Here is a 27,925-nt window from a genome sequence, read left to right on the forward strand (position 1 = left end):
AGACAGGGGGGAGACCAAACCTGCAAATAATCAACTTCTCCTAGAGCTACAGTACTATGTGGTCATTGCTTTTTACTTTTCCACAGTTGTTGACTCTTGAATCGCTAACACACTGGGCTGACCTGGAAAGCCCTAGTATTGCAAAGTCTTAATGATGCCTAACATTAAAGGAATATTTAAAAAAATATATGTTTAGCTTGTTGCCTCAATCTCCGGTTCAAGGCAAATACTGATATTCAATAGGAAGAATTGCTGCGGTTTCCTTCTGATAACGCTAGTCTTTGTTTTATTCTATCTCATTATTTATCAGGTTTCTCAAGTTTTGCCTGTTTTCTCTGTTTCACTCTGTAGGACTAATGAAGAAATAGGAAATAGTGAGTTGAGATTTTTTATAATTTGTTTTATTGTAAACAGATGACAGACTTATTTACATGTGAAATACATACTCTGATTTAGACAATTGACTATAAAGGCAAACAGATCAGTATATGCTGAGAGTACATGAAAATAGATCTTAAAACATTGATGTCTGGACATGATGTCACCTGTAAAATCACAACCGACAGTGTCCAAGCTACAGACTTGGACTAACACTGCCCAGCCCAAAAAAAAGTCACCACCTGGATTTTACCAAGCAAAAAAACTGCAGTGATTAATATGTTTCAGTTGGCAACAAGTTATTTAACCCTAACTGATGCAGTGAATAGCTTTTTATTTCTTAAACAACCATGTCAGAAGACATATGGTTATGCTGTGGTTTTGGAAAAGGTGTAACCAGGGGCGTAGCACCAAATTCTGGGCCCCTATACAAAAAGTCCTGATGGGCCCCCTGAAAAGCGGTCTTACAATACACATGGCTCTCTGAGCCAGACAACTCCACAATATATCTGATGAATGACCAAATCATTACTTTTACCGGTGTTTCCCCCATAATATGTCTTAGTCAAGGTGGTCGCTGGCCAGGGTCACAGGAGGCGCCGCGCCGCGGCGTAAACTTTGGGGGTATTTAAAAAAAATAAAAAATAAAATAAAATGTTATGTGCCCCCCTCTGCCTTGGGCCCCCCCACGACTGTATCACTTTTCCCCCCAGTCCGTCGGTGTAACTATTTCAGAGGGGTGAAATTGAGGAAGAAATGTGGTCGGAAAAAAATGTTTGATGATCATTATGGGAGATCACTTAAAGTAGATACAATTATTTGGTGGAATCAACATTTTAAATATCGATAGTAGAACACCCAGCTATGTTTAATAGTGAAAGTAAGAGCATTTCCACATGCACAATGCAAAGAGAACATAAGGGATATGGACTATGCAGATCGTGAAAACCACATATCGGTGGGGCTTATCAGGAAAAAAAAGCTTCAGTTTGCCAGGGAGCATACAGACTGGACTCTGGAGCGATGGAAAAAGGTTTTGTGGTCTGATGAGACCAGACTGACCCTGTTCCAGAGTGATGGGTGCATCAGGGTAAGAAGAGAGGTGGATGAAGTGATGCTCCCATCATGCCTAGTGCCTACTGTACAAGCCTGTGTATGTGTACAGTAGGATCTGGGGTTCCTTCAGTTTGTCAGCTCTAGGTTCAGCAACCTTATGTGTCAAAATGAAGCTTTATCAAAATGTGTTACAACGAATATGTGCCGTATTCAAAGTTAAAGATGGTAAAACAAGATTTTTGAGTTTGTAATATTTTTTTTTGGTCCGGGCAGTATATTTTGTACTACTACTACACACCACATTTTATTTTACAAATCAATGCAATTATCAGTGTCCTGCACTGATTATCAACAGTTACACCAAGAATACACGTTCACAAATATAATATGTATAAAACATTATTTAGTCAGTTAAACCATAGTAAAGCGCATAATGTCAGAGAAATATAATAGGGGTTTAAGGCAATGACACAAATCTCTTCAACATATGAGGACAATTGTGTTGCTCTGTAAAAAAAATAAAAAAAGGAGCAAATTGAATAATAAAGTAGAAGACATTTTAGTTGAATTATTGAGGTTTGGGATCACCTTGCCCATACAATATTAAATAGCGCCTTACATATTCAAAACTTCATTCATTCTCTAAAATGCTGCATGGAATTTTGATCAAATAGAGTGACCAAGACTAGTTGATACAAACGTTGTTTTTCAATACTGACCATCAATAAACATTTGTGACATAAAGTGGTCACCTACAGCACCAAAAGGCAAACGCAACACAACAATGGATCTGTATTCATACTAAATACTAGACTAGGAGACTTATGTGAATGATTATATTATTACAATGCTGGCCTGGATAAGCAAAACATTTGTCATTTCTCAAGTGGTCCTGATTATTTCAAGCCTCCCAAAAGTCAAGGTGTCCTGGCCTGTGAATGAAGTGGCTACATGCATATGTTCTAAAATCTTCTAAACGCATAGTGTAGGCCTGCACATTAAGCAAGCTGAAGTTTTTTTTTTCTTCTGTCAAAGAGGAGAGTTTTCTATAAGTACTCTGTGAGTACTAGGGCACAGTGAGTGTTTTGAGCTAAATGCTATTGTCAGCATGCTAACATTCACAAGGAAAATGCTAACACACTGATGTTAACCATGTGTATTAGCTTTAGCGTGTCTGCACTCTGCATGTTAACATGAGCTGATAAGCAATGAACCCAACATACATATGAGGCTGATGGGATCATTAACTTTGCAATGCCTTAGAAAATATTCACTCACAATTATTCTACAGATATATTTTGCCATGAAGCTGAACAGTGGAAATTAATTGTTATATACATGGCCGCCCATAAAGTTGGAATAAAATATTTTTGACCTCTTCTCATGAAATGATTGTGATAATGTGATTTAAACTTGATGGAAAAAATGTGTATATCTTTTCAAAACTTTATTGATCAATATCAATAAATATTAATAATAAATCACATTGTCACAATCAGTTCATGAGAAGGTCAACAATATTTTCTTCCAACTTCATGGGCCACAGTAGAATATTAGTGTGATAACAACATTTCAAATGGCCAGGTTGCAGTTTTGAGGTTGGGTGAAGGGTGTTTCAATACACAGTGGTCCCTCTGCAGTGTTGAGCAGTAAAGCGTATACTTAGTGAAACATGTACCCAGTCTAGTAGTCCGGCTTGCAATTCCAATATCTGGTGGCTTCGTGCTCTCTCCATAACACAGACATTGCAATGCCACACTTCACATTGTACTAGGCTAGGTTGGCTTTAACCTCTCAAGCGGCATAAGTCAGTGCAGAAGTCAGTGCATTGGTGGTGGGTTTGGAGACCAAAAGCCTGGGGTGGAACTTTGTCAGGACTGAACTTCACTACAATCCACCATTGTAATTCTTGGCTCTGAAAAACGTATTCAGACATTTACTGAATTACAGTTACAGTAAAAATCTAGAAACAATTTACATGTATTTTTTTTAATTGCAAATCCATTGTTTGAAGAAAAACTAATTTGGTTGAGGCAGGCAATGGCTTTGGAGAGAGTCAAGAGTTTGTTGTTGTACTTATATGTTTTTTTGAGTCATCTTAATGAAATAAATCAGCCCTATATTATATAGTACAGTACCAAAATAGCTAGAATGCTATGTATGGTGAAAATTGAGCAGAAAAATCGTCTCACTGCCTTTTCACTTGACCAGCTCAGCAGATGTATGCGTGTGAAGGTATTTAGACAGAGCAGCCAAAGAAGTCCATCCCGATGCTGCGTGGATAGCCGTCTAGCACCTTCAAGGCTACCGGGTCAAACTTCCAGTAGTGTGTCCCACTCAGGAAGTTGGCGTAACCTGTCAGAGAGGGCAAGAAAAGGCAACGGTCAACAATGGACTTTATCCAAATCACCTGGGCCAAAGACAAACCCTGCGTTCCGAATCGCATACTTTCTACTATTTAGTATGGTAGAACATTTTTTTAGTATGTCCCGATTCTTGTGTCCAGATTTAGGATGTTGTTCATTGATGTGTTGAGGCCAGAGCCGTTTTCAAACAACGTATCCACAGCCATCTTTGTTGTTTACTATCACAACTCCGACTACGCAGCACTGTCATCATCATGTTAAGCCCGCCCATATCAGAAAGCACTATTTGATTGGTAGCTCCGAATTCTCCGACTTAATGACCTCCAATGGTTGGTCCCCAGGGTAAGATGCAGCGCAAATTTGAATGTGCTAGCGGCGGGTCTGGATTTCCAGGGTTAAGTCCTCACCGTATTTGTCTGTGAACGCTGCATCAATATGGCCGGGCAGTCCTCTCCACTGGTGAATGCTGCGAGGACTGACATCATCCACTCGATTCTCCTGGAGGTTGAAGGGCCAGTAAGAAGAGGCCTTGATGAGGTAGACCTTCTCAACGTGGAACTCCTCCCACTTCAGAGCTGCTTGGATGTCTGTCACAGGAAGCCCCAGCTGCCACACTGAATCTGGTCCAGTGATCTTCCTCTCAGCGTCAAACACCCAGTAACTGCCCCCTGTCATTAAAAAGATAAGAATTAAGCCCAACATTTGGATCTTGCGTGTGTGACATGCACTACTGTCAATATTCTTTTGACCAACATTTACAGCATCAGTATTAGGTTAGCATTTATATTTGTGGAGAATTTTTTTTTTCTGGACTCCTCTGCAACAGTACAAGGCTGACCTCCGCTACAGCGATGTCCTGTATATTATGACCAACCTTCGAAGAACCAGATGTTTCCAGACTTGTCTTCATAGGCGGCATCTATTCGGTCGGGGATCCCTCTCCAGTGTCGTGAAGCCAACGCTGGATAGCCCGCCTCCAGCTGTCCGTCACGGATCCTCCAAACATAGCGGGACTTGAAGAAGAAGAGCTCACCCCTGATCAGGGACACTGCGTCAAAGTTGCTTCTGCAGGCGTCCGGCTGGGGCACAACAATATGCAAAGTCATCAGAATCAGAAATACTTTATTGATCGGGAAATTGGCTTTGTTACACTGGCTCCAATTAAGAATAGAAAACACACATAGAAAGAAACAAGTATAAAGAATATGTGTTTAATGCCACAAGGTATAGCCAACAATAAAATCTAACAATATAAGAATAAGAAGTAAATAAGTAGGGACTATTCTATTCTACTTATTACACAACGTAAGAACTGGAGAGGGAAATCTTGAACATAATAGCACACATGAAGCTTTGAGGTCCATTCCCAGTAATGTGCATGAATGTAGAAACAAAGTGTGTGTGCTTTTTTTGAAACTTTTATTTTAGTGGATTTTACACATTTTACAAAAAAACAGAACAAGTAGACACATACAGTTGTGTTCAAAATAATAGCAGTGTGTTTAAAAAAGTGAGGCAAGATCAAAATCCTAATAATAGCTTTTATTTCCAAACACGCAAATGCATTGGGGACATTGCACATTCTATTCCAAATCCAAAGATGAAGAAACATTTGTCAAATGTTTCTTCATCTTTACAGAAAGTGAAGAAAAAGGAATATTAGACTGTTCAAAAAAATAGCAGTGTCTGCATTTTTCTTTACAACTCAAACATTTACTGTATCAACTGAAACATGCATGAAGATTTAGCTTTCCTATGAATCACTGAACTAATATTTAGTTGTATAACATCTGTTTCTGAGCATCTGTGTTGCAGGGAGCCGACCAACGTATGGCACCTGTGAACAGGTGTTTCAGCCCAGGACGATTGGACTACATTCCACAATTCCTCTGCATTTCTTGGTTTTGCCTCAAAAACAGCATGTTTGATGTCACCACATAGGTTTTCTATTGGATTAAGGTCCAGGGATTTGGCTGGCCACTCCATAACGTTAATCTTGATGGTCTGGAAGATCTTGTTCGCTTACTGGTGTGTTTGGGGTCGTTGACTTGTTGGAACACCCATTTCAAGGGCATTTCCTCTTCAGCATAAGGCAACATGACCTCTTCAAGTATTTATATGTATCCAAACTGATCCATGATCCATGGTATGCGATAAATAGACCCGACACCATAGTATGAGAAACATCCCCATAACATGATGTCTGTGCCACCATGCTTCACTGTCTTCAAAGTGTACCGTGGCTTGAATTCAGTGTTTGGGGGTCGTCTGACAAACTGTCTGCGGCCCCTATTCAAGCCACGGTACACTTTGAAGACAGTGAAGCATGGTAGCACAGACATCATGTTATGGGGATGTTTCTCATACTATGGTGTCGGCGGGTCTATTTATCGCATACCATGGATCATGGATCAGTTTGGATACATTAGAATACTTAAAGAGGTCATGTTGCCTTATGCTGAAGAGGAAATGCCCTTGAAATGGGTGTTCCAACAAGTCAACGACCCCAAACACACCAGTAAGCGAACAAGATCTTGGTTCCAGACCAACAAGATTAACGTTATGGAGTGGCCAGCCCAATCCCTGGACCTTAATACAATAGAAAACCTATGTGGTGACATCAAAAATGCTGTTTTTGAGGCAAAACCAAGAAATGCAGAGGAATTGTGGAATGTAGTCCAATCGTCCTGGGCTGAAACACCTGTTCACAGGTGCCATACGTTGGTCGGCTCCCTGCAACACAGATGCTCAGAAACAGAGGTTATACAACTAAATATTAGTTCAGTGATTCATAGGAAAGCTAAAGCTTCATGCATTTTTCAGTTGATACAGTAAATGTTTGAGTTGTAAAGAAAAATGCAGACACTGCTATTTTTTTGAACAGTCTAATATTCCTTTTTCTTCACTTTCTGTAAAGATGAAGAAACATTTGACACGTTTCTTCATATTTGGAATTGGAATAGAATGTGCAATGTCCCCAATGCATTTGCGTGTATGGCTATAAAAGCTATTATTAGGATTTTGATCTTTACTAAATTTTTTAAACACACTGCTATTATTTTGAACACAACTGTACAATACCCACACCCCTTCCCCCCTCCCCCACACAAGCAGACAAGAAACACAAACCAAAAATGAAATAAATAAACAAGACAAAATGACCAAGAAAACAAGCTACAAATACATAAAAAAAAGCAAAAACAAAACTGGGGCAAATCTCACATGTCCATCACAATAGCCTCTTTACTGCAGGACTTAAAGAAGGCACCCGACAGGGCAAGTGGCACCAAGGGGGCAAAGTGAAAGAAGCATGCTAAACTAGCGTTGGTTTGGGGCCAACTATGGTGTAGTGGTTAGGCTCAGTCCTAAAGTTCCATTCCAGCTCGTGGTCGTTCTCTGCATGTCATTCCCCTCTCTGCCCCATTTCATATCTGTCTCTCCAAAGCTGTCTAATAAAATGCCCCCAAAGAATGATCTTGAAAAAATTCATATATTGTCGTTAGGAAAAAAAACTAGGGAATCGCAATGGATTGTGGGGTGAGTAGTTCCAAAACTCACACATAACACATTCTTATACCTTTGTCTTTTTCTGCCTTTTTCAATCATTCTTTTAGCGCTGTATAACATGTTTCATATTCACGATTTGGCTTGTTGGCTTGGTTCCATGATAAAAAAAAAGGTTGATATAAGGAATTGTTGAAATGTCGATGGAGGTTTCATATGGGTAAACTTATTGGAACCAGCCGTACAAGTGGGCGGTCACTGTTGAGCTCTCAATAGTCTTACCATTCCGAGGTCGATCTCGTTGGTCTCTGTTACGTCGGGCGGTGTGTGCAGAGGGGGGCCGTACAGATACTGGATGCCCCTCTTGTCGTCCTCGCTCAGCTGCACAGGGTAAGAGTCACTGTAGAAGGGACACATGACAGCATCAGGCTCCAGGGAGTGCTGCAGGCCCAGGACATGACCAAACTCATGAGCCGCCACCTGGAGCAGGTCAGTGCCTAAACAAGACAAGGAGAAAAGGACAGTAACATTCTAGTTAGTTGCTGTGGGGGGCGCTCCCATGGTGTAGTGGATAGAGTGCGTACCAAATAGGTTCAGTCCTCATCCCAGCACACCCAGGTTCCAATCCGACTCGTGGACGTTTACTGCATTACACCCCCCATCTCTTTTCCCCATTACCACTCAGTACTCTCTACTCTTCAACTGACAAATAATGCTAACATTTCTTTTAAAGAGTGCTCTGGTGGTGCAGTGGCCACAGCTCATACCACATAGGCTCAGTCCTTATGGCAGTGGTCGTGGGTTCGAATCCGACCTGTGGATGTTTACTGTATGTCATCCCCCGCTCTCTCCCCATTCCCACTCTCTACTTTTCTGATCTTGAACTCTCAAATAAAAGGTAAAAATATCTTTTAGAAAAAGAAAAGGAAAATAGTTGCTGTGTATGCTAATGCAGTTGTTTTCTTATTGCCTGCTGAGCCACTGTCTTTGAAACGTTTGGCCAAGCATTTTTTTTTTATCTTTAAAAAATGTGTTTTTGCTTCACAACAGTAACACACAAAAAAATGATTGGAATCATCATTTGAATCTCACTGGTGTCATTCTGTCTCACCTCCATCGTTGTCCAGACTAATGGTTCACCTGAGGCCTATTTGTTGGACTGGATTTGTAAGTGAGCATGTACATGTAGTATCTTTTTTTTTTTTTTTTTTTTTTTCACGTGATGCAGGACAAGACAGGTGAAGGACATGACAATTTAAGTGTTCACATTTAAGACAGAACGGACGAGACAAAAACAAGCAGGAGGTCATTGAATATTTTTACATTGTTGTTGACAGGCTGTGTGTGTGTGTGTGTGTGTGTGTGTGTGTGTGTGTGTGTGTGTGTGTGTGTGTGTGTGTGTGTGTGTGTGTGTGTATGTGTGTGTGTGTGTGTGAGTGTGAGTGTATTAGGGTTTGATGGAGGTACTTGGTGAGTTTGATTTAAGCAACTTGAAATCCAGGTAGTAGTTGCTACAGAAAGGTAATGACAAAAAGTAATGTTAGTTTCTGTGTTAGTGTTGATAAATTATAAATGATATTATGAATATATGAAGTAAAACCACAACATTGGTATTACTGATTATCAGAGAGAAAAAATAAAATAAAACGTTTTTTTATATCTACGTACTACTTATACGGGAACATACGTACACACGTTCATATAAACTTGTACTGTACACGCATAAACATATATACATACATATAAACAATAACTAAAAAAAAAATGCACGTAAGTATCTTATAAATTTAAAAAAACTAATGTTTCAATGTGGAAAAGCAGTAGGCCAAAGAGATAAAAACCTTGTGTACACCTTCAAAAATGTGCTTCAAAAACAACAATTAGTGTTTAAGCATTCAGAAAAAAAACTGTAATAATACTTTATGGTTATGGTCGAGTGAGGAACATGAGTTTCTAAAGAAAAACTAACAAAACACAAAGCAGAAATTCTTCAATGTAATTTCCTGAAAGTATTTCAAATGGACTGACCCACATCGTTGCCAACGGTCCAATGCTCGTCGAAGTCAAAGTGGACCTCTCCCTCTCTGTGTGTCCTGGGGAAATAGGCGTGGGCGAGGATCCCTCCAGGACCATCGAAGGGTAAGCTGTCCCCATGCCAGTACCTGCACAAGCACAGAGCATCAACACAAACCTGTCACAAAATACTCAACACTGCAATTTCACATTTTATACGATGATTGGTAAAACTCATTTATTTTGAGGCTTCTTAACTTGTTTCGCGCTCTGAAAGATGGTTCTTAAATGATCCATTACTCAAGAACTTGATACAGACTAGATTCTGTAATACTTTACAATAATGGGTACGTTAATTAACTGTTAGTTAATGCTTAATAAACATTAACTAAGCATTAACCATCCGCTAATAACTGCGTAGTTAATGCTCAACATAGCATTGGTTAACTAAGCATAGTACTATTGAATAAGCATCAACTAAAAGTTAATAGTTATCATGCCAGTTATGCTTAGCATGTTTAGGCGTCCAGGTAGGAAAATTAAAAAAATAAAGGCTTTCCTGATATTTGCAGAAATATACAGTATATGAATAACAGCAGACCAGCTAGTGGTTCCTTTTTTAGGAAAATGCAAGAAATCAAGCATCACATTGTTTACCCACATTGGTCTAAAGAGGATGAATTCTAGTGACTTTGGTCCCTGACGTTACCTCTAGTGATTTGATTGAAATTTATTACGAACATGTAAAAGAAAAAACAGAAAATATCATACAGAAAATAATGATGTTACACAAAAAAGAAAGCATAATCAGAGACATGAATGACAAATGCCTGATAATTGTAACAACATGTTTGAAAAGGAGTGGGAAGAAGTTTACACTTATTATTATCTAGTGCAACAAGCACATCACAGTTCTTACTTGCTGGATGGATTGGAACTCAATTTGGTACAGACTTTGTCAGGTTGAAGTGAGATTGACATTTGTGGTTGTTGACATGTGAATGAGGGGGACAGACCCCTTTGACTTAGAAGAGAGGGTCATTCTTCAAAATTGTAATTTACTGTATAAGATGTAGTCCCAACCAGCAGTTATAAAAGTGAGTGAGTGACTCAAACTCTGCTTGGCAGAGCAGTTATAAAACTACAACGCAACACAGCATAGTGAACCTGGAGTTGTTGTGACATGGAAGTATCGTAAACCAAATGCCAAAATGACGGGGCTTATAAAAAATGTAGCTGGAGGCAAGCTATTAAAAACCCTGCCAAGCTGCGTTGCATTCATTCATGTTTGTCATGTGGCTGGGATACATCAGGCTTCCCTGGGTCACTCTGACAGAACCAAGAGATTTATGTCTGCGTTAAATCAGAGTTAATCTGGGAACCACTGACAGCTACCAATTATTGGTCTGCACTCCAAGCTTTTCTTTAATTGGATAAACATATTTCTCAATATTGAGTTTTAAAACTCTTCACACATCCGCACATCAGCAGTCAGTTTGGATATATATACTGTACACACACACACACACACACACACACACACACCCCAACAGGTTAAATCTCATCAGTTTGACAAGTTGTGACTGCAGAGCAATAAGCTCAAAAAGTAAAATGAAAATGATGGAGCATCAGAGCTGATCCCAGTGCAGATTGTGAATGGCTGCACTGTGCACAAAGCTTGGAGAATGCTGTCCAGACAGGTGAGTACAAAAACAAACCCATTGAACTCAGCCACCACAGTCTTTCCTAGTAAAGGCAGCATTGTGTGTGCTAAGCATTATGATCAAACTGCAGTCTTACCTCTGCTTATTATTATGTGTGTTTGTGGGCTGACAAAACTGGTGTGTTAACAAAGGGAATGTAAACAAAGGGCGCCCACCGCAACATGCGTGCCTGTTTACAGAGCCTAGGCTGGGTGTTTTTCAGCGCACTCACATTACGGATAAGGAGCAGATTGTATAGTTTTGGATAAAAGGTTTGGTGAAGGAAGCTGTAGCTGTTAAGTGTTTATTTGTATTCTAACTTGATTTGTGGTTTACAGCACAGTTCAATATTTTTCAACAGTATTATTTTGTTACAGAGAAGAGATAAATGTTATATCTTTGGTTATTTATTTATTCATGTTTATTCACTTATATTGTTCTTTGTGTTCAAATCTGTTCAGGTTTTTTTGTTATTAAATGTTACATAAAGTTAGATGTTATCATAAATTATTTAAATAAAATGCTTTTCAAATTTAAAAAATCTTTGTATGGATCGAATCGTGGGTTACAAATGGAATCGTGAGTTTCTGTATCGTTACAGCCCTAGTATGATGGTGTGTTGTTGTTGTTTTTCTCACCTGTTGAAGTCAATGATGATGTCAGCTTTCTCATTGGTGACCTCTCTGAACCGGAGAGGAGTCACTGCACTCCACACACCCAGCGCCTGCTGCAGGACATGCCGCACTTTGCCCTCACTCATCTGTTGGGGGAAACGCACAATCCTATCGCACACACACACACACACACACACACACAGACACACACACACACACAGACACACAGACATACACACACACAGACACATACACACATACACACACACACACCAATGTTATGTAATAGATAGAGCACTCGTGGAGAATTAGAATATACAGTATATTCATGTGATCTAGGAGTGTTGTACATTTTTTACAGCACAGGAATCACAACAAAACCTTTCAATCAAATAAAATGTGACCAAAAAATAGTTGAAATGGTTGACACATTGTTACCATGGATACAGGTATTCAGTCAAAGCCTTTTAAAGTCTAGAAGGTGGATGTTACACAATCTACACCAAACTGATAACGAAGCACCGCGGGAAAGAGATACAGATGTCGATAAAAGATTAGTAGGATAGCTTGAAAAACATGGCCGCCATTGACCAAAACGTGTACGCAGGGGCGGGGCTTAGCAGCTAATTGGCCATAACTCATTAACCATAGGTCCTATCATCATAAAACCTGCTGGATATGTGCAGAACACGTGTGGTAGCAAGTCCCCCAAGGATTTTCGAGATTAACTCACATGGGGCGCCACAAATGCGAAAACCATAGCTCAAAAACAGCCCTCGCCCCCTGACTCTGATTGACTTTTAACTTCTTACATGGTGCACCACAATAAAGCCTCTTGAAGGGTCTTCACGAGGGCAACTGTCCGATCAGCCCCAAACTTTGGGCTTGTCTTAAGAAAGAACGCAGCCGGGCTGACGGGGGCGGTGCTGATGCAGGGCTGGCGGTCGGCGCCAGGGGGCCTGCACTTTAAAATCTCTGCAGGATATTCTAATGTATTCAATGTAATCTGTTTATTGATAATTCCATACAAATCAGGTCCACAGTCTAAGTAGGAGTTTAAAAAAAATTGCAGCAGTCAAACCAGAAAATAAGATATGTTTTTGAGTCTGCTGTATATTCGCGGGTTTTCTCCTGTAGATTATTTACCGGTCCAATCAGCGAACAATTAAGTACGCTAGTTTCAGTTGCAGAAGCCGGCGCATGACATACGTCACGACCAAACGTTATGTGATTGTTTGGCAGATCCAGAGTGGCACTGGGCAGATCCAATAGTTTTAAACTTCAACAGACACCCGCCTTCAAGTGAGTTTACATTTTTCAATTCAGCGATTCCAGATCTTCTTTGAAATGAAGTACGATGGTCTGGTAGGACCAGGCTGGTGTTTGGGTGGCGTAGTGGGTAGAGTGCGTACCATATAGGCTCAGTGCTTGTCACAGTGGTCGCGGGTTCAAATACGACTTTTACTGCACGTCAACTCCTCTCTCTCCCCATTTCCACTCTGCACTCTCTCCTCTCAACGCTCAATAAAAGGTTGAAATACCACAAAAATATATTTGAAAAAAAAAAAAAAAAAAAAAAAAATAATAATAATAATAATAATAATAATAATAATAATAATAATAATAATAATAATAATAATAATAATAATGGCAAGGACCAATAATAAATTAATGGTAGGCTAATAATCTGGTGCAAGAATCTATTTAAAAAAAATTTAAACCAGTCTTAACAAATGTGCAACACCAAAAACCAAGCATTAACAATATCTAAAACCCAGACACCTTTGAGTGTCCAATGAGGGCACACACTTTATGGTAAGCTTGTGAAACTTTTCTTTTCACACCAGTGCGTTGCGGCTTTTAAAAAGGTGCACTGACTGAAAGACAGCAATAATCTAAATCAACAAAGTGAATATGCCCGCATACATGGCACTCATTCCACACAGTGTAAATCTTGTGATATTGTGCTAACAGACACTGTGTAGACGAGCTTAGACACGACAGACAGGATGCAATTTGAACCTTTTTACCTCCGGCAAGCATCACTGACATTGCTAGGGGACTCCCCCTCCTGTCAGACAGATGAGATGGTAAGCTGTGTGTGCTGCTGTGTAAGGAATATATACTGTAGCAAGTGTCAAACATCTGATGTAGTCTAAATAACCTCCGGGTTGTTTGAATACTTCTGGATACATGGACAATACTCCGCTGGTATAGGCTCTGTAGTAGCTTGCTTCCTGTGCCTATTTGCATAATAATTAGCTTAACTTACACAACACTCAATGATTAGACTCAGATATTTTTGGAATCTTTGATCATTTTTAGTGCAAAATAGTGAGCTGTACTAGCTTGGCACTTCTGACTAGCATGTATGGTTCTAATAAAGGTCCCAATAACCCAAGGGACTGGCAGACAGTACCACAGCATCTGGTCCCACAACAGTCAGTGCGTTTACATGCAAACTCATAATCGGGTAAATAAACGAATAAGACAACAACAGGACTTGTAAAATGCATGTAAACACCTTTATCCGATCTACTTCGCACACAAATCGTCACATTAACGGACAAGCAAAGTCGGATAAGAACACCTAGATAACTTGTTCATAGTCAGCATTCTATCTGCATGTATACAGGATCGCATATCTCATATCGGATTTTAACTCGACACACGGCCATTAATGTCTAAACTGCTGGCAACAAAAGTGAGTACACCCCTAAGTGAAAATGTCCAAATTGGGCCCAAAGTGTCAATATTTTGTGTTGCCACCATTATTTTCCAGCACTGCCTTAACCCTCTTGGGCATGGAGTTCAACAGAGCTTCACAGGTTGCCACTGGAATCCTCTTCCACCCATTAATGACAGCATCAAGGAGCTGGTGGATATTAGAGTCCTTGCGCTCCTCCATCTCCCATTTGAGGATGCCCCAAAGATGCTCAATAGGGTTTAGGTCTGGAGACATGCTTGGCCAGTCCATCACCTTTACCCTGAGCTTCTTTAGCAAGCCAGTGGTGGTTCGGAGGTGTGTTTGGGGTCGTTATCATGTTGCAGTACTGCCCTGCGGCCCAGTTTATGAAGGGAGGGGATCATGCTCTGCTTCAGTATGTCACACTACATGTTAAAATTGAATGAACTGTAGATCCCCAGGGCTGGCAGCACTCATGCAGCCCCAGACCATGACACTCCAACCACCATGCTTGACTCTAGGCAAGACACACTTGTCTTTGTACTCCTCACCTGGTTGCCGCTCCACACTCTTAACACCATCTGAACCAAATAAATGTATCTTGGTCTCATCAGACCACAGGACATGGTTGCAGTAATCCATGTCCGTAGTCTGCTTGTCTTCAGCAAACTTTTTGTCGCCCCAGAATAGGCTTCCTTCTGGGGCGACAGCCATGCAGACCAGTATGATGCAGTGTGTGGGGTATGGTCTGAGCACTGACAGGTTGACCCCCCCCTTCAAGCCCTTCAGCAATGCTGGCAGCACTCATACGTCTATTTTACAAAGCTAACCTCTGTGTATGACGCTGAGCACGTACACTCAACCTTCGTAAACCGGGCCGCAGGGCAGTATTGCAACATGATAACGACCCCAAACACACCTCCAAGACGACCACTGCCTTGCTAAAGAAGCTGAGGGTAAAGGTTATGGCCTGGCCAAGCATGTCTCCAGACCTAAACCCTATTGAGCATCTTTGGGGCATCCTCAAACGGAAGGTGGATGAGCGCAAGGTCTCTAATATCCACCAGCTCCTTGATGTCGTCATGAATGGGTGGAAGAGGGTTCCAGTTGCAACCTGTGAAGCTCTGGTGAACTCCATGCCCAAGAGGATTAAGGCAGTGCAAATAATGGTGGCAACACAAAATATTGACACTTTGGGCCCAATTGGGAATTTTTTTCTTACCCACAAAAGTGCTCACTTTTGTTGCCAGCACTTTAGACATTAATGGCTGTGTGTCGAGTTATTTTGAGGGGACAGTAAATTTACACTGTTATCTAAGCTGTACACTGACTACTTTACATTGTGTCAAAGTGTCATTTATTCAGTGTTGTCCCATGAAAAGATATAATGAAATATTTGAAGAAATGTGAGGGGTGTACTCACTTTTGTGAGATACTGTATATTGACAAGAATATACAGTATAGCTTACCTCTCTTTTAATGTTACCTGCACACATCTGCTATACATACCGTAGCTTGAGAACTAAGAATGTGTTCTAGCTTTAGTAATGGTTGTGCATAATGACCAATAAGAGAACTTTGAACTTGAACAAAAGAAAAGACCATTGTTTCCAGTTATCTGTGATTGGATGCTTGGTGGAACAGATCACTCTCAGTGACACTGGTAATGCATACAGAGAACAGTCTGTTTCTCATCCTCCTCATCAGAAGGTTTTTACAAGCAGCACAGGAGTGTCTGTAACATGAGTCTGTGTGTACACTGAACACACACACATGTTCACCCACAATAACAGTGTAGAGTATTGCAGAATGAGGCAATGCTGCTGACTCTGCTTTTGTCACACTGACCAACTTGGTAAACACATATATGATTGTCAATGATTATCATTAAGCAATGTCACTTTTAATTACAGGATTCCACAATTTATGAGGTGTCTAGAAACTCTGCCTACTTTGCTGTTTGACATATTCAATCTTCAAACAGTTTTTTACCACAAGCCTTCGTGCAAAGCTAAACCATAAATACATTCTCTTGTAAGTAACCATTAGCTCACCATCTCCTCCCATATCCCCTCCTAGTTAGCCATCAGGTCCATATCAAACTACAGCCACCAGCTGTGTTTGGTTTCATTAAGTGCTCTCACATAAAATGGGTTTGCTTTCCTGGGGATCATGATGACTTTTAGTGGCTGATCTCAGCAGAACTGTCAATTTGTCTTGCAGTCTATTCAGTCAGTTCCACTGAGTAAATCTATTTTAAAGCTTACTAGAAAGATACTAAGAAATTCAATTTTAAGGTCACATATTATGCTCATTTTCAGGTCCAAATTTTAATTTGGGGTTTCTATTAAAAACTGTTTTCATGGTGTAGAGTCCAAAGCCTTTATATTTCTCACAGTGCATTGTTGAACAGACTCTGTCTGCAAAACAGAGCCTGTCTCTTTAAGCCCAGTCTGCTCTGATCAGAGGTGGAGGTAGAGCTAAGTTATGTTGGTAGTGGGGGGCGTGGCTTCTCCCCTTATGACGTCATAGGAGAGAGAAATCTGACCTTGATTTTGAAAACAGGTTTTCAGAAAGGAAGAGGTGTAGAAAAAGAGAGGGTTGTTTTTTCTCATAGTTTGGCAGTGTTTAGTCACACCCACCGGGGTCACATATTAAAGCTGGGGTATATGATTTCCGGTTGGTCAAAGTTAACATGAGCTGTACATTTTGACCAATCAGAGCGAGGCTCCAATTCTCTGTTCTTATTGGCTGTTGGGACTGTCCATTCACTTTGGCACGACTTTGTTGGTATAGAGCGTGTCAGGGAGGGACCATAGGGAAGGGACCAAAGAGAACAAGTGGAGCGGTTGAGGTATTTGGATTCGAATCTCTATCCCAACTGCCATTTTCTCCCCAAATCATATACCCCAGCTTTAATGTTGAACCAACATGGAAAAAGTGCATTTAGCATAATAGGTGAAAACAGTGCTATTCTTGATTAAAAAGACAAAGACTGAAGACTGTGAACGACTGAATAAACTGACGTACTTTTGAACAGAATGTTTGGGGTCGTAGGATGGCCTAGAGGAAAGGTGGCCGACCATGAGGTCGGCGGTTCGATCCCCGGCACAGGACAGGAGGTTGTTAGTTGTAAAACTAGAAGAGGCTGGTATTACGTCTACGGTGCCCACCATCTCTACCATTGTGTCTTTGAGCAAGACACTTAACCCCAAAACTGCTCCAGGGGCGCTGTACTGCAGCTGACCCTGCGCTCTGACCCCCTCCAAAGTGTGGCTAATGAAGTCATTTAACTTATTTTGCAGTTCTTACATGTAAGTGAGGTCGGTCTTCTCCCAGCGCCCTCCGAACAGCGCAAACCTCTTGTTGCGCTGCTGTCTGCTCTGGCCTCCACTCTTCTTCTTCTGCTTCAGGTTGTAGTATGACAGGCCCACCTGTGTTAAGGTGGCATAGTCGGGCACTCCACAGCGAGGGCGCTTCCAGAACTCGCTGTCATTTTTGGAGCCCAGTACAGACTTCACATGGTACTCTTGATTCAGCGTATCCTGTTCATGTCTTTCCTCCATATCCAGGCTGTTGCTTTGACGCCATCCCTGAAAGAAAGGCAGAGTCGAGGAGATCATCATGCACTCTAAGACCTTGATAAATAATAATACTATATATATTTTCCCACTGAGCATTGCAATGCCCATTTGTATGCCTATAATAGAACATACGATCTACCACAAACTACGCTTCCTTCTGATTTTATTTGATGGAATTTTTTTGAACATGTAAAAGAAAACAGAAATTGACATACAGAAAATAACGATGTTACACACAATAGAAAGCCTTTTGATGACGTGCAAACTCTTATCCATCTAAAACCTGTTGTAAACCCCAAAAAGACCAAATGTATGTGGGCATTTCACAAGAGCACAAAGCTTTGATGGTTTTGATTCATTCCTGCAGAGAACCATATATATCATATATATTTTTATATCCACACATTCTTCTCTCTTTTCAGAGCCTGAAGCTTACATTCCTGACAGAGCTCTGGTTAGAGCCATTCATGTACAACCCCAGATTTAATCACTTTCACATTTGACCCTACTTACACTTACCCACTAGACATTTACACACACACACACACACACACACACACACACACGCACACGCACACACACACACACACACGCACACACACACACACACACACACACACACACACACACACACACGCACACACACACACACACACACACACGCACACACACAGGTTGTAGGTTTGAATGCTACATATGATACACTGTTATTACAGCTTTTGCTGACAGACAACAGACATTCAAATGTGACTCAGCAGCAGAACCTGGTTGAGCTATGCTAAGAAGAAAGAGAGTGGGACTGGACACTTATGTTTGTAGATTAAAATAGTATGCTGTTCATCTGAGGGGGGGCGTTTCCTGCTTAGCGCCAACAGGTTCACATGTACCACATAAAGGACTACATTTTCATGAATCCTACTTTTATTATTTTTATTGAACATGAACCATTTATAATGAAATCAATTATATTCAAATTAAAATTAAACAATATAATTATGATAATGTATGTGATGTGTTATATTCCAGACAGATGTTTGAGAAACACACTATACTGTATGCAGGCTGTATTTATTCAATTGATCATAAATTGCAGATGAAGTTGTGGTTTAAATGAAGTCAGTGATGTGGACAATAGGCAGCAAAGGGCTCCAATAAGGTTTGTTTTATCTCAGGAAAATAGTGGTTTTGTCTGTTACTTTGATACTGGATATTTTTTCTCCATGAGCGGTAAGTCATAATCATCCGAATTATAACAAGAGAAAGGACTGACATGTTTCACTTTGTGCAATGAATCTAGAATATATGAAAGTTAAACTTTTTCACAATATTCAAATGTTTGCACCTGTAGACTGCTCTTAGTGATAACTCTTAACAGCTGCTGTGTGTCAGCTTGAGCATATTTTTCTCGCGAGCCGCGCGTCCAGCGGCAAGAATACAGTGAAAATGATGTTCCACATCGTAGGCTACAAGCCACATCAAGTGGCATTGACATACATAACTTAACCAAAAGTTTGTCTTTTTTAAATGTATTTATTTTTTCATTTTTAACCCAATATTATATCAAACTGTAGATCAGGGAATGAGCAGATACCCTGAACTGAAGGCAACACGGTCAGCTGTCTTATCAGCCTATGTGATTGCTGTTAAAGTTCAGGTGTAAAGTTTGCTGAGTGGGCCATTTGAAGCACAGAGGACAACAAGATGGACCAACATACACACACACACACACACACACCACTGTGGCTGGAATCAAGCCACGCAATGCAAATTATTGGGTGAGAACTGACATGTCATGACGTTTGGTGCTTCCTTGTCTTTTATTATCCTACAAAATTGAGATAATGAGAGAATTTTAAAAGGTCTACTTCTTATCGAGGTCAACAACAAATAGAGAAATATTGTTCAAACATATTATATAAAAAAATTGAGGACAAAGGAACATGGCAGCTGTAACCGCAAGTCATTCTGGAAAACAAGTCCCCGCCGCCCGTACTGTTTTCATCTGATATCAGACCACCTAGCTTCACTGCTCTGAGCTGCTGTGATTAACTGCCTGTCAGAACCAACTCATGATGTATGACTCTGCACTAGAGAAGTTTGAACACCCACTGATCTGTCACAAAAAAAAAACGGATTACTATGAGCGCACTCTCTAAAGTCAGTTTAGTGCTTTAAGTCATGTGACCTCAAGCATGTAATGATAATAATAATACATCGGATTTACATAGCGCTTTTTTTCCAAATGGTCAAGTCCTCTCTGCTCTGTGTACTGTTGTTAAAATCTAATTTATTGATCAACGTAAAGCAAATAAGTCAATCAATGAGAAACAAAACTTCAAAAAGTGTTATAATGTAGAGGAATCATGGGAGGTATGTGCTATTATCCTTTTATTGTCAAGTATTTGTTCAAATACTTTAAGAAAAGCCTCATTGGCGTGGATTCAGCCTCAGTAACAAACAAAGGATTGAACTTTGTTTTGCCATCTGGGCCAAATCCATGCCATTCATCATGCTGTCATGAATAAGCAGCAGTGGTTTACTGCTAATTAATGCTCCATATTTAAAACCCATAAATTAGATCCCCAACACACAGCAAATGTGTATGTCGTAAAGCCCCCAAACATTCATGCCTCTATCTACATATGTACATAATCTACACCCATATATACTTAGGTCAGGGTACATGATCCTATCCAGCATGCATACCCATTATAGCTTCCATTTGTATGCCTCTGTGCCAAGGCCGGAGGTATTATGTTTTCTGGTTGTCCATCCGTCCTAAAGTCCGTCCGTATGTCCGTCCAGGCCATTCTTGTGAGCGCCATATCTCCTAAATGCTTTGAGGGATTCTCTTCAAAATACGCACAGATGCAGACTCTGATTGAAAGATGAAATGATTATATTTTGGAGGTCAAAGGTCAACCTTCCTGTGACTTCACGTATAGTAAACACAATATCTCATCAACACTTTGAGGGGTTTCCTTCAAACTTTGCACAGATGTCCACTCTGACTCAAAGATGAACTGAATAGATTTTGGAAGTCTCACGGAGGCATATCATTTCTAGATGAATTGCTTGTTTTGTCTAAGAAAGGTTACTATCAGTTGTGACAAAGGAAAGCATTGCCTATTTAGAAGTAAAAGTTTGGCATTTATGACTGAGAAAATGACTATAAATCAACTAATTGTTCCATCCGTAGTTGGCATCTTCACTTGGACTGCTGTGGGCGAGCTGAGCTGGAAGGCTGCTCACATTAAGGTGAGAGACAGAAGTCAACAGTGTGGGCAAGAGGCAAGTCTTCATTTCAAAGCATAAACACAAGGTCACATGAGATTGAAACAAAGGGGGGGGGGGGGGGGGGGAGTCAACATGTCACCACAAGACCCTGTGGTTGCTGTGTCTCGCCCTAACCGACGTGCCTCAGCCTCAACCTGCTCACCTCAAAGTGCTGAGGCTGCCTACACACAGGGGCATTGGTTTATCTAATAGGTGGCATCTGTTACATTAGGGAGCCTTTGTTGATGTCACTCAAACATGTACATACAATGTGTGTATGCAGGTATGAACTTGTGCGCCCCGAAACACACACACACACACACACACACACACACACACACACATACACACACACACAGTGAGCAGATGTCTGGAAAGCCCCCGTTCAGTCATGACATCAGGTCGTCTGCAGTGTAACACAGGGCGTCTGTTATGAAAGGTTTTGGAGGATACTGACCTGACATACTGGGAACGACAAACTTTACACGTTGCAATTATAGAAAGGAAGGGAGCAGAATCTGATGGGACTCTCAAAACCACAACGCTACAAATATGATAAGATATACATACTCCAAACGTATTGTGAACGTGAGATGAGTGAAGTGCACCGTGGATCAAATCTCTTAAAGTTAAATACTAATACAAAAAATCCCAGATAGCAAGTTCTTTGTTTTGCCCACACACATGCTGGTTACATGGCGGGGGACTTCTGCAGGATCAAAAGGATTGGCAAGGAGATGAGATACCGATCCTCCACTGTAAACATCTCTCTAGCTCAAAGACAAATGAGTTTATCGGGCGCTCCGGTGGCGTAGTGGATAGAGCGCGTACCATATTGGCTCCGACCTTCGTTGCGGTGGTCGCAGGTTCAAATCCGACCCGTGGACCTTTACTGCAGGTCATCCCCACTCTCTCTCTGTCTCCCCATTTCAACTCTGTACTATATCTAATAATAAAAAGCTTGAAAATGCCAAAAAAATAAAAATTAAAGTTTATCTTCTACCTCAAATCACTTACTGTGGAAAACGTGATCAAGCTTTGGTTCAACAGCGACTGGCTATGCCCACAGAGGTCAGCACAGCTCAGGTCACATTGAAGTTTTTAGAACAACCTCACTATCCTCAGCAAACACACCGCATGCACAATAATGGCTAGGAGGGTGCAACAAGTGTTTTCTGCAGTTAGATGCTGAGTTGGCAGTATACACAGTGGGTTGCTGTCATGACAGGGTGGACAATGGACCAAACCAGTATACATGCAGCTCCGCAAAAAATGAAGAGACCACTCCAAATGTTCAGTGTTTCTTGTTTTTTCTCTTTAGAGGCATATGTTTGAGTAAAATTAACATTTTGATTTTATAATATAAACTACTGACATCAATTCTACCAAATTCACAATAAAATATGGTCATTAAGAGCATTTTCAATAAGTAATGTAGAGTTAAAGATTCAAGAAATTTCCGGACTGTTCTCTTCATTTTTCCGGAGCTTTATAAGTGTGCTGGAGCGCTCAACAGACAGCTGTAAAAAGCTTCAAATGATAACTATCTGGAGGTTCATCACTTCAAGTCACCTCCTTTCACATTGTTTTCAAATCTGCTTGTAGCCACTTTAAAGGGATAGTTCAGTATTTTTGAAGTGGGGTTGTATGAGGTGGCAGATCAAGTCATTCCAAAGGACAACACTTTATAATGTTCATTCACGAGTCATATATAAGTTTTATCTAATGACTATGACTATCAGTGATTCTTGAGAAGTGGGAAAAAACAGGGTGCATTGTTGAAACAATACAAACCCTATGTTTCGGTAAATTAAATTACGTGTTTGTATCCAACATATACTAAGCTACTGAGCTAAGCTTTGGTACAACCTCCCAGCTTTTGTCTCTTTTACCGTCATTGGCCTATCACCACCGTCAGATGTCAACTCCGTCAGATTCCCTGTCTGACGGTGTTGACATATTTAATGTTTCTTAAACATAACAAATGGAATTTATCTAGTAGCCATTTGGTTTTCCTGTTGATGTTAGGTGCTAGTATGAACTACTTCAGGAAAATAAAATTTCAAATAACTTTTTCAGAAATTGTAAGTCGGTGTTGACATATCATGGTTGTTGCACAGGACTTTCAAGATTCGGAATGTAAAATATTCTAAAACTACAACACTTATGTACTCTGCAGACTCAGAGGTCCTTCAAAGTGACAGCTGCCCCTTATTTAGCTGATTTTATTACATTTTACATAATGAAATGTCTGACAGTGTTGACTTACAGTAAAGTGGTTCCACCACTTAGAATCCTTATAAAACATGAATGTGTTGTAGGGAAACTGTTTTTATTGATATGAGAGATTATTTAGTGTTGCCTTTGATGTAAAAAGCTCTTTATTGCACATGAAAAGATTGAAACCTTATCTGAGGACACACTGTTTTGGACGTCTTGAGAAGATAACAAGTGTCATATATTTGACATAAAAATGATACAATTAAATTTAAGGGGTTAATTGTGCTCCAGACATTCTATTCTTAATCCCTAATAACATCTACAATTTTAAATATTTTTAGTTTTAAACACAACAGCTGTTACATATGGAAGACAGCCTTTTGTCCCGGTTCTCAAGAATCACTGATATAACTTATAAATAAACTTTATTATGAAGTGTTACCATAGCTGTAAATGAGGTGCAAAAGCTTCCAAAGGAATATGAGCCACCCTGACCATGTGCTTTCTCTATAATAAATGGAAGAAAAAACAGTGAGTTCTATTGAGTTGGAATGTGTCACACAGGTTGGCAGGATATTCCTATTGATGCCACTGTGCTGATTAACATAGCAAGTCCATTTCACTCCAATAGTTCATCAATAGTGATTTCTTTCAAGCAGTCAGATCCCTAAAATTCCTTAAAATAGCTAAAAGGAACTCCTTTTCTGTGTGTATTTGTTTGCGAAGCCTGTGACATGACAGCTCATATATGCGTTGCGATGATGTAATGTATTTATATGTGACTATGTCAGATTAATAATTGATATATGACGATGATGAAGCAGATAAAACACAGGCTGTTCTGGTCTGCTCGCAGTAAATCGTTCATGGGAAATATCCATATCGGACCCGAGCAAATGCAATAATAATAACTGTATACAAATAGCATTCTTCAGTCAACCTGTCCAGGTAAACAGTGTAACGTTTTAGAAAAATCGGAAACAATGAAATGTAGTGAAGTACAAGTATACGTAAAGCAGCAGAAAATCGAAATACCCAAATGTACAGTATGTGAGTAAGTGTACTTGGTTAGCTTCCACCACTGACTGCTTAATATGCTGACAAACAGTCAGGGCATGACTGCATGTTGAGGGGGTGAATCATTTAAAGACAAGTCTCATTTACTTACTCAAATAAAGCACTTAAATACAAAGGATGATAGAATGAATAGCCATGCTGGATTCTGGTGCAGTGTGCTGTTTGGCATGATGAAAAGTTTTTTAAAACAATTGTGTCTGAACGCGGAAGTTTTTGAAAAGGTAAAGGAAAAACCTTTCAGTTTTCAGCGAGACTAGTTTTGTGTTAACATGGCCTGAGTGTCTGTTAGTGTTTTGACTCATATCTCCCTCTCTCTCCCTCTCTCTCTCTCTCCCTCTCTCTTCCTCCCTCTCTCTCTCTCTAATTAGCTATCTGCTGTTTTCTCCTTTCCCCCCTGAGTCAGCAAACAAGCAGGAGTTTTTATAACCTCCACCATTTGCCAGATGACTTGCCTCTGCCTGCTTAATCTCTGACTGCCTCACTCACACTGTTGACAGCTATATGAGGCGGGGGCATCCACCAAGCCACAGAAAAGGCTCAAAACAAATGCTGTCCTGTTTGGGCATATAGTACAATGACATAGCCTGCAAAAGCATTTTCCATGCATTTTTTTTTTCTTACTACAAGCCAAGGACAGTTGATTGATGTTTGATTTTATAATAAGAATTCATTATACTATAGTATCTCAACCCTACTTAAAGTAGCTACAAGGAACTTTTAAAGTCTAATTTTTCCTCTGATGATCATAATTTACATGTAAATGCATATGGTCCATCAGTGCAAAGAATGCTATTTTTATGCCGTTTTTCTTAATGCCTTTGTCATGGGTATGCTCACCCAGGAACATACTGGTGTCGTAAACAGTACCGATTTTGTCCAAAGGGTGCGCTTGAGGCAACACAAACTGAAAGTTCCTCATTGCCACTTTTACAACAATTAAATTGAAAATGAGTTAATATTGATTTCAGCTTCAATTCTTTCATAATCTGGTTAAGCGTTGAAACGGAACCTTGCATCTGACAAAGGGGTTTGGAACTCTCAAAAGCTTTAGGTCCTTTCCCAATGTATTACATAGTTTCATAATTAAACGGTCTAGTACAGTATGCAGTCATAGCCATCTGTACAGGGGAACCAGTTAGGGGAAAAATGGGTGAACATTTGGAAAGTTGAGGAAACATGTATAGTCTATACCACTGTAGGTTATTTTCTTTAACACACGGGTACCTATTCTGTAATATGATTTGGTTAAAATATTTTATTTCAATCTGCTTTGTGATTACAGTAAAGTTGCTGTCTTTTGCATTTCCTCTACACAAAATGCATCTTTCTTCTATTGTGCCATGTTTTCCCCCCAGTAAAATGAACTAAATGACTAGGAGACGAGAGCAGAATGAACCAACCCCATTTGTTGCAACTAAACATATAGGTCTAATGTGTAGTTTGAAGGTTAGGTATGTTTGCTTATTTATGGAGCCTTTTTCTAGCCTGGTCCTACCAGACCATCGTACTTCATTTCATTTGTACAGAAGGGAAATGAAAATTGAGCGGAAGTAGGTATAGGCGGTCGGTGCCAGGCTAGCCTTTTTCAGTTACAGTCTTCATATTTGTGTTGTGATTTTGAAATGTTATTAATTTCAATACCACCAAAATGATTTAAATAGTTTATATATATAGGGCCTAATATTTACAAATTATTAGTGACATTTTTGAAACTCCTGTATGTCCCTCTACCTGGTGCAGTCAGTGATTCTAAATATATAGTCAAAACTAGTAGCATAGAAAACATGCACTTTTTGGTGGCCTAGTTTTCTTTGTGGTGGTGCTGTGATAAACCTAGTCCATATTAAAGTTCCCTGTGAGCTGATCAGTGTGAGGTTATTTAAATACATTTGCAAGTGAGTCAGTGTTGTTCTTCCATATATAACTTTTTGTTCAATTGTTTTTATTATTTCATAAATTGTTATGAGAAATGTCCTTTTTCTCCCTTCAGCCCCTGCACCCTAAAAATGGCTGTGCATAGTCCTGCCCGTCGTAAAAAAAAGAAAAAAAGGCCCACATATAGGCTAAAATTAAATGAAAATTAGACCCATACAAATAAATTCACTTATGTGCAATTATCTCACCAGTGTCTTTAAAGCCATCTCTCCTGTCGTCCTGTCAAACATACAGCGTCCTCTAGTATGCCCGACTGTTTGATCAATAACTTTTCACCAGGTGTCCACATAATGCGTTTGACTCACCTGTAGCCGCGTGTGCTTGCTGACCGTCCTCCGGTCTTGGACGGGCAGAGGATCAACGCAAAAGAAAAGTAAATGCATATGCAAGATGCTGCAGCAAAACGCGACAGTCCGCTTCATCTTCAGACAGACAGACAGATACAGAAGAGTGTTTGCAGAGCAGACAGACAGACTCAAGCTGATACAGTAACAGTGTTTGCAGAGCAGACACGGGATGAATGCTGGCGCTCAGGAGGACGCGGTGTAGTGAAATGAATGACGGCAGCAGGGGGATCTTCTATAGCCTTCAGCCTTCTTTGTCCTCTTCTAATGACACTTTAAAGGAGTTTCCAAGTGCTCCGCTGCAGTACACACACGTTATCGAACCCACTTAACTACAGATGTGCAATGAGAAGTTGCTGTAGCCAGATGTCTCCCAAAGCAGATAACACAGAAATAGACTAAGGTTTATAAAGAGCTGTCCAGCTGCTTATCAAGCAGTGGTGTGCAGAGGGGGAACAGAGGGGGGGGGGGGGGGGGGGGGGGGGGGGGGGGCAACCCTTTGTGTTCAGAGTGGCTAAAGTGCCCCTTTCTTTTCAAAGAATACCGGTGGTTCAAAATCTTAAATGTTTAGCTTTTTTAGGAAACAGAAACCGATCCTGTAACTGTGCATGGATTTTTTATAATGGGCAAAGGTCTCTCATCCAGGTTAGCTTAGCTAAAGCTGGTAGTCAATGGGAGCAGGTCAAAATATACACTTTACAACATCACTAAACGCTCCTGTGTGCTTGTTTGGACTTATTTCTCAGATTTTCCTAAATAGTCGATGCAAATGACAGTCAGTATAATTTTCAAGTCATCAACCGTTAAAGTATGATTAAAATTTTATTGAACAAACCTCCAAATGATAACGGTATTTTTTCAAAAATATAAAACTCAAAATGCACCGTTCCAAATTATTATGCACAACAGAGTTTCAAAACATTTTAAATAAATAAAGATGTTGAATTTGCAGAATGTGGAGGTCATATTTAGTGAAATCAAAAGCTATTTCAAGCAAAAACATCTTAACAGGCCAAGTTACATGTTAACATAGGACCCCCTCTTTGATATCACCTTCACAATTCTTGTATCCATTGAACTTGTGAGTTTTTGGAGAGTTTCTGCTTGAATATCTTTGCAGGATGTCAGAATAGCCTCCCATAGCTGCTGTTTTGATGTGAACTGCCTCC

The 27,925-nt window shown here is 40.2% G+C and overlaps 1 protein-coding gene across 1 annotated transcript; it reads right to left on the bottom strand.

Annotated features, from left to right (window-relative positions):
- Positions 1-451: 451 nt before the first annotated feature.
- LOC307265530 (stromelysin-3-like) lies at positions 452-27,003 on the bottom strand. Its single transcript, XM_080047284.1, has 8 exons — positions 26,718-27,003; positions 17,633-17,913; positions 11,659-11,802; positions 9,333-9,466; positions 7,587-7,801; positions 4,675-4,879; positions 4,208-4,468; positions 452-3,789 (listed from the first exon to the last, which is right to left on the bottom strand). The coding sequence occupies exons 1-8, from the start codon at positions 26,832-26,834 to the stop codon at positions 3,674-3,676; spliced, it is 1,473 nt and encodes a 490-aa protein (XP_079903410.1). The 5' UTR covers positions 26,835-27,003; the 3' UTR covers positions 452-3,673.
- Positions 27,004-27,925: the final 922 nt, after the last annotated feature.

This window comes from Ammodytes marinus (assembly GCF_949987685.1).
Source record: "Ammodytes marinus genome assembly, chromosome: 18".
In the NCBI taxonomy this organism is placed as follows: Eukaryota; Metazoa; Chordata; class Actinopteri; order Uranoscopiformes; family Ammodytidae; genus Ammodytes; species Ammodytes marinus.